At 34.6% G+C, this 8,870-nt stretch overlaps 1 protein-coding gene across 1 annotated transcript; it reads left to right on the top strand.

Moving 5' to 3' along the window:
- Positions 1-4,006: 4,006 nt before the first annotated feature.
- On the top strand, positions 4,007-8,521 carry star2 (steroidogenic acute regulatory protein 2). Its single transcript, XM_034860812.1, is given in 8 exon segments — positions 4,007-4,028; positions 4,844-4,948; positions 4,997-5,133; positions 5,254-5,412; positions 5,648-5,732; positions 5,735-5,828; positions 6,290-6,383; positions 8,420-8,521. Coding segments are annotated over 8 exon segments (798 nt in total).
- Positions 8,522-8,870: the final 349 nt, after the last annotated feature.

Below are 8,870 nucleotides of genomic sequence, written 5' to 3'. Positions count from 1 at the left end.
GTTTGCATGTTCTTTTAGACTTTCTTTGCCATAATAAACCATGACTTTTTCAACGTACTATTCTGTGACTATTTTTGACATACTATTGTATATATCGTTTTTTTAACCATTTTTTTGCAGCACACAATTACTTTTTATCACTTTTTTCATCATTCCTTATTATCACTTATTTATGACATTTTTCCACATATTATACTATGACTTTTTTAGGACTTTTTTGCATATTATACCATGACGTTTTTTAACATGTTATACTGTGACTGATTTATTACATTTCTCGACGTACTATACTATGATATAGTCGTTCTATGACATTTTAACGGTTATTTTATTGACATACTATACTATGACTTTTTATGACTTTTTCAACATACTATACATTGAGTTTTGTATCACTTTTTTTTCGACATGCTATAATATGACTTTTTCAACATACTATACTATAGCTTTTTATCATTATTTCAACATACTAAACTATGACTTTTATCACTTTTATTGACCTACTTTACTATGACTTTTTAATCACTTTTTAAACACATTACACCATGATGTTTTTCAACATGCTATACTGTGACTTTTTTATGACTTTTTTCAACATACTATGTTATGACATTTTTCAAAATGCAATAATATTACTTTTTATGGCAATTTTTGACATATGTGATTACTGTTTTCAACTTATTTATTTAAGTGTATGGTGGCTTAGAGGTTTGCAATGTGCCATGAAGTTATAAGAGTGTGCTTTATTTCCTGGTTCAATCCCACGTCCCTGCTGTGCTTTTCTTTACAAAGTTTGCATGTTATTTTAGACTTTCTTTGCCATAATAAACAATAACTTTTTCAACATACAATTCTGTGACTATTTTTCACATACTATTGTACACATTGTTTTTTTAAATCATTTTTTTGCGACAGACAATACTAAGACTTTTGGTCACTTTTTTCGTCATTCCATGTTGTCACTTATTTGTGACTTTTTTCCACATGTTATACTGTGACTTTTTTATTACTTTCTCGACATACTATACTATGATATTTTTCAACATCCAATACTATGACTTTTTTCTTACTTTTCTCGAAATACTATACTGTGATATTTTTCAACATGCAATAATATGACTTTTTTAGCACTTTTTCGACATGGCTCAGTGGTAGAGCGGTTGCCTGCCAATCGGAAGGTTGGTGGTTCGATCCCTTGGCCCTGCAGTCCCATGTCGAAGTGTCCTTGGGCAAGACGCTGAACCCCGAGATGCCTCCAGTGCTGCGCATTGGAATGTGAATGTGTGTAAATGTTTATCTGATGAGCAGGTGGCACCTTGTACGCCAGCCTCGGCCCCAGTGTATGAATGTGTGTGAATGGTGAATGTATCCTGCATGATGTAAAAGCGCTTTGAGTAGTCGTTAAGACTAGAAAAGCGCTATATAAATACAGCACATTTACATTTACCTAAACATACAACCATACACTTTATGCGTCAAAAGAAGTAATACAAAAGTCAGAGTATGGCTTGTCGAAAGAAGTGATTAGAAAATGCACAGTACAGTGAGTTTTGGCATGTTATTTTATGACTTCTTCATGATTTATTTCCAGAAAACTACAATGTGACTTTTTTTGGCCAATGTTGACAAAGTAGGCTTTGACTTTTTATGACTTTTTTTGACTATGACCTTTGTTGAAGAAATACCATACCATGACCACCTATCACTTTTTCTTTTTTTAAACTTTATTTTTTCACAAGTTTTCTATACAATTGTACATAGCACAACAGTGCTGCCGTGTACATAAATGCACAAATATACAGCACAATATCCATAAACAGAAAGCCACTCCCCACTCTCCCCAATCCCCAATGCCCATGCAATCTCATAATAATGGCCCATAATCTGTACAAGTGCACATTTGGAGTGAGTGAACCTACATTTTGCCGCCCACAGACAAAAAGGCAAGGTAGAATATTCCCTACACACAAACAAGATGATACATAAAGAAGCCACTTTTTTCAACATACTATACTATGACTTTTTTCACTTTAAAAAAAATATACAATGACTTTTTTGACATACTGTACAGTGGCTTTTTATCACTGTTTTCAACACGCTATACTTTGACTTTTTTATCACTTTTTTCAAAATTCTGTCCTAACTTTTATCACTTTTTACAACATACTATACTAAAACATTTTTAAGCACTTTGTTCATCATATTATATCAAGTTTTTTTGACATGCTATACTGTTACATTTTATACCTTTTTTATGTACTATTTCACTTTACTATTATTTCAACTTTGTTATGATTTTTTTGATAAACTATAACATTACTTTTTATGTAATAGGTACACTCCTCCTTCAGAGGGCAGCTGAAGAAGTCATTGGACCCCTACAGGGTGAAGTAGGGAGGTTCACACCGATGTGTGTTAAGTCATCTTTTTGTTTTATTATTCCAGCTCTAATAAACCACTTTAAATAAAAGAAGTTGTATGTCATCTGTCCTGACTGACCAATTGGACCACGGCAGTACTATGATAAAAAAGGATAATTTTTATTCGTGTGGTTTTAGAAGAACTATAATTATCATCATTGGAATACATGAAGTCTTCTAAATGAAATGATGTCATTTACATGACAGCAATCATGCTGATTAACAAAAGTAATCTCTGCACATCAAGGCCAAATGGTAATCAGATGTCCAGAGAGTTTGTGAACTGAGACCACAATATGTCATGTAGGCTGCAGCATTTGCACACTGGCGCTTGCACAGATTTGACAGTGGAAATATGAGGTAAGTTAAGAGGGGGAGATTAATCCTCTATTATCGCATGCTCTGAAGGACTTTAATATCCTTGTCTCTTTCTTCCCCGGGGCCAACCGGGATTGTTAAGCCAACTTGATATGCATGAGAGGCTCAGAGAGATCAGAGAAATACTTTGGCTGAGTAGGACCAAATCAGGGCTCAGAGAATACTTGCTGGTTCGAGTTGGAGCAGTGCTAACCTTTCAGGCTTAGTGTTGACACTGTGCCACCAAAAAAGAATATAGCATGTTGAATAAAAGGAAAGTATTTTGAAAAAGTGACAAAAAAAGTTATAGAATATTATGTAAAAAAAAGTGATTAAAAAGTCATAGTATGTTATGAAAAAAAGAGTGATAAAAAGTCACAGTATAGTTAGTCAAAAAGGTCATACTATATCGAAAACAGTAATGGTATAGTATGTCAAAAAGGGACACAAAAGTGACAGTACCAGACAGTTGTATAGAATAGCAAAAAGTCATAGTGTAACATGTCAAAAAAGTCATTAAAAAATCATTGTTTAGTATGTTGACGAAGTCAAAAAGTATATTATAGTTTATCAAAAATAGTAAAAAAAAAAGTTGTACAACAAAAGTATGTTGACACAGTATGTTGACAAAAGTCATTAAAATGTGTAGTATAGCTTGTTGAATAAAGTGATAAAAAGTCACTGTATCGTATGTCCAAAAATTCATAAAAAGTCATAGCATAGTACAGCTTAAAAAAAGATTGAAAAAAGTCATAGTATAGTATGTTGAAAAAAGTCATAAAAAGTTATAGTATAGCATGTTGACAAAAGTCATAATACAGTATTTTGAAAAAAAGGATTAAACATTCATAGTATAGTATGTCAAAAAAAAGTCATTGTACGGTATATTGAAAAAAGGGATTAAAAAATCACAGTGTAGTTGCCAACAGTAAAATGGAGCGGATATTGTCATCTGAACACAGTATAGTATGTTGAAATAAGTCATGGTATACCTAAAATAGTAACGGTATATTAGCTTGTCAAAAAAAGTTGTACTATGGGATGTTGAATAAAGTCATAAAAATTCATGGTGTAGTATGTCAAAATAAGTAATAAAACTGTCATAGTATGGTATGTTAAAAAAAAGTGATAAAAAAGTCAAGTTATAGTATGTTGAAAAAAGTGATAAAAGTCATGGTGTAGTAATAATACATAAGGTCATGATATAATATGTCGAAAAGAGTCATAACATGTATATCAAAAGTAGTAATGGTATAGTATGTTGAAAGAATACATAAAAAAGTTATACTATAGTATTTCTAAAAAAGTGATAGAATGCATGTAAAAAAGTCTTAGAATAGAACGCCGAAAAAAGGAATAAGGAAGTAACGGTTTACTATGTTGACAAAGTCATAAAAATCATATTATAGTTTATCGAAAGAAAATGCTCAAAAAGTAGAGGTATAGTTTGGTGAAAAAAGTAATTAGAAAATCATTGTGTAGTATGTCAAAAAAGTTATCAAAATGTCATAGAATAGTATGTCAGAAAAAGTGATAAAAAAGTCACTGTATTGCATGTCCAAAAAGAAGTATAGTACATTGTAAAAAGTGATTAAAAAGTCATTGTATAAGATGATGAAAAAAGTTATTACAAAATCATGGTGTAGTATGTGGAAAAAAGTATTGAAAATGTCATAGTATAGTATAAAAAAGTGATAAAAAAGGTCAAGGTGTAGTATAATTGAAAAAAGTGATAGAAATCATGGTTTAGCAAGTTTAAAAGAAGTCATAAAAAGTCATAGTATATTGGAAGTAGTAATGGTATAGTGTGTTGAAAGAAGTGATAAAAAAGTAATATTATGGTATTTATAAAAAAAAGTAGCATGTAAAAAATAGTCTTAAAAATAGTCTTATTATAGTACGTCATAAAAAAGCCATAAGAAGTAATGGTTTACTATGTTTACAAATATATAGAGGACACATAAAGTGCCTACAGTTTGTTGCTCAGGTCTGGTGAGAGGTCCCATTCCCGCCACACCCCTTTTCAGCTTTATTTATTATTATTATTATTATTATTAAATGTGCAGGACTTCAACACACAGCCATGGCAGGTATATAGGAGCTCACACACCTGCAGAGATGGGGACAGGTCCACCATCAAAAGAGAACACATGCTGGATTAAAGTATAATGGTTTCAGATTGTAGTTGTTGAAAGATTTCTAAAAAGAATCTTTTGCAGAGCCCAAACGTGAAGATATAAAGCCTGTGCCTTTAAGAGAAGATCAGCTGTTTTTCATACAACAAGGCCAAGAAGCAATGAGAAAGGCTCTCTGTATATAGGAAGACACACAAGGATGGAAGGTTGAGATCACAGAGGTACCATCCATTGCTTGATTGAGTGCTTTATATCTTCTCCAAACTGAATTTGTTCAGTTCAAGTGTCCATTGTGTTATTTGTATGCAGTATATCTCTGCTTGTTTGTTGCTCCTTTTCAGGACAAGGAGAACGTTGTCAGCAGCAAAGTAGTGCTGGGGGCTGGGAAGGTCTTCAGACTGGAGACAGTCCTGGAGGCCAGCGTTGACGAGCTCTACGACTTACTGTTTGTCAGAGTGGAGGAGATGCACCAGTGGAACGGGAGCATACAGCATGTCAAAGTACGTTGCTAATCTTTGATGTTTGAATATTCTATCAACCATAACCTTTAAAAACACCCCTAGAGTTCAATTTAAGCAGCCTGAGTTTAGAGATCTGTGTTTCTATAAAAATGTTTCCTCATAGTTAAGGTCTAGTTGTCTACACATTTAACATTTAAAAAATATATACGTATTCTGGCATCACATGTATTGCAATTCAGTCCTGCAGCTATACTTGATATTTGTGTATCTGTAGGTTCTGAAGCATGCTGGACCCAAAACGATTGTAACTCACAAGGTTTCAAACTTGGCAGGTGGAAATCTAATTCGCCAAAGGGATTTCCTGTCAGGCACAGGCGCAAACAAAAGTCCAGTGTTTATCTTGGAGGAGCATCGACTCAGCTGGAGTCCTTCCCACCCCGGGCAGGCTGTGTAAGGTAGGACCACATGCAGACCAGGCACTAGTCTGTTACAACTAGGCAGAAATATCACGTGTTAGAATATATTCCGCTCCATTAAACTTTCTGTTATAATAAACAGCATCTGAGTGGAGTATAATCTTGCAAAAAGTAAAATTGCTGAACAAAACAAATGTTGACCAAAATGATTAACTTCAGCTCACAATGATAATGCTACCATGGTGACATTTTGCAAGTATAATGCTTACAGATATCCCTCTCTTATTTTAGTGTGTTAGCATACATTTGGTAATTACAAACCAAAGTACAGTTGAATTGGATGGAAATGTCATTAGTTAAAAAAAATTAAAGTAGCAGAGTAGCATGAAGTAGCAGAGAAGTACTTCAACATTGTCCTTTAGTAAAGGAATTGAGTAAATGCACGTAATCTATAAGAAACCCTAGTTAACAAGTGATTAATTAGTTTTTCTTGTTTACAGAGCTGAAGATGGACCAACCTGCATCATTATTCAGGCTCTGGACAAGGATAAAAGAAAAAGCCACTTTACATGGCTTCTGAACATTGATGTTAAGGTAAATTCACATGAACTGCATTAACATTTTGTGAAGTGCAATATTAATTTGAAGCTCTGCTGTTTCTATTACATTGCTTCTGAGCTCCAGCTCCACCAGGCTTGTGTCAAATAAGCAGTATGTTTCTTAGACTGGCCATTTTTTACTGTACGCAATAAAAAAACAACTCAAAACAAAATGAGACCACACACACCCTTTCATCAAGGTGGAATTACCACTGTAGAAATGCCTCAAAACATGTGTTTTTCAGTAAAGGCTCGGCTCTTTAAGATGTTCTCTGTAGTTCTAATTCTCTCAGGATTGACAGACCAGACCACAGCAGACACAAACACTGCAACAGAGGATAAACAATTTAAAAACAATACCAAAATAAAGTGGTAGCTATCAGAAAAAATAACGTACAATCAAACTAAGTATTGGGTGTTTGAAAGAGTACTCAGAATATTTACTTAGTTTAGAAGTACCAGAACAAAACCAGAACAAAAATACAATGCAAAATGTATTTGAAGTATAAATAAAAGTTCTTGTTCTGGACAAAATGTCCCTATGTTGCTGATACATTAGTAGTATAATCATTAAAATAATAACAACAACAACAAAAAGAACAACAACAACAATAATATTATTATTATTATTATTATTATTATTATTATTATTATTATTATTATGTATGCATGCATTAATGAGCAAAGTGGAGTCCACCGGTTTTCAATTTAAGAGTTGGCTCCGTTTAAAGGGTGTCAAAATACATCTGAGTTGATTAGCCTAATGGGTAGATAAAAAGAAAAAAAAACAGGCTTCAAACATTTGTATTAATGTTTTGCAATTTTCTGTAAAATATTGTGAAATGTACCTCTTTGGGCCTCAAACAGATGATGTAATCAAAATATTACAGCATTTAAGAAGTCTAGAGGGAAAAGTTGTCAGAGGGCTCTTACTACACACAGCATTTTTGAATGGGATCACAGGCTTAAAGGTCAGGAACAACTGGTTTCATTTTTAACAATGTCTAATATTAAGTTGCTTACGGTCAAGTCTTGATCTGAGAGGTCGCCACTACCTCAAGCTGTCATAAATGTAGTGGTGTGTAAAGTACAATACAGTATTGCTCTTGAAATCTAGCGGAGAAATATTATTAAGTAACAACAGGAATGAAAAGAGTATCACCACATCATGTAACAATAATTATATAGTTACATTAAAGCCAGCTCCATTTTACCTTTTCAGCTTCAACGGATGCTTCTGCTTCTTCTCTGTCCTTTGGGAAAACAAGACTGGGTATGGGCAACAGGACTAAAATGTAGACTACATTGTATGTACACTTGAACATACGAACATATATTGTGGGTATTTTATAGGGGACTAAATACTGAGTAAAATTAACACACGACCATACTATATAGTGGGCTATTTCTGTGATAGGGAACGGTTTTGAACACAGCTTTTGTGTGAGTATTGAGCACCGATTAGTCCTCCTCAGTCTGCTCCAGAACGTCTCTGCTTTTTCTTTCTCAAAGCATAATATAACCAGTCTACTCTATCCCAGTATAACCAGTCCGCTCGCCTCTCTGTCCCAATGTGCTCCACAAAACAAATAAATACATGTTGCGCTACATGAGACTCTGCAGTCACAGCATTTACAGGATTTTTTAAACATTTTTAGTTTAGAGTGAGATTCTGTATTGGTGAATTTTTATTTTAGAGTACAGCCACCTGAAGAATAAAAAGTAGCCTATCTGTTTCCATCTGCTCATTATCAAGCCAGCTAGGCTTGATAATGAGGTAGGGAGATACCTCAGACAGGCAGGGCAGTAGCTCTCTAGCAGATGTGCAAGGTAAAAAGTAAATCTTCAGGTAAAAAACTAGTACTACAATACTGTTGTTGGAAAAAAAATAGATTATGAAACTAGAAGGGGTAGGCTATAGTTGATGAAAACAAGACTGCATGCTTCTGATACTCAATCCTTTTTCTTTACCAAGACTGTCTGCATATAAAATAGTTAAGGGGTCTAATAAAGCTTTGATGTTGTTCTCAAGGCTGGCTGCCAAAGTCCATTGTCAATCAGGCTTTGCCCCAAGCACAGCTGGATTTCACCAGACACCTCCGCAGACGTCTCACAGAAAACGCCAATCTCTAACTTCTACAGAGGCACTATTGAGAGTATCCTGACCGGATGTCATGTCTGCCGCAAGGCACTTTGAGGGGTGATTAAAACAGCCCGAGCGCATTACAGGGACTAACGTGCTGTCCCTGCAGGATCTCCACACTGACAGGTGTAGGGATAAAGCCAAGCGGATCATTTCCGATGCCAGTCACCCATGCCATGGACTGTTCAGCAAGCTGCCATCAGGCAGAAGGCTCAGAAGCATCCAGTCCAAGACCAACAGATTCAGGGATAGCGATATTCCCACGAGCTGTCAGGCAACTCAACACGTAACCCCCTCTTCACCTCCATCCATCACCTCATGCACATCTGCCACTTTATG

The sequence above is a fragment of the Etheostoma cragini genome, chromosome 21 (assembly GCF_013103735.1).
Source record: "Etheostoma cragini isolate CJK2018 chromosome 21, CSU_Ecrag_1.0, whole genome shotgun sequence".
NCBI lineage: Eukaryota > Metazoa > Chordata > Actinopteri > Perciformes > Percidae > Etheostoma > Etheostoma cragini.
The sequence above is the reverse complement of the archived record's forward strand: the minus strand, read 5'-3'. Positions and strand labels throughout refer to the sequence as shown.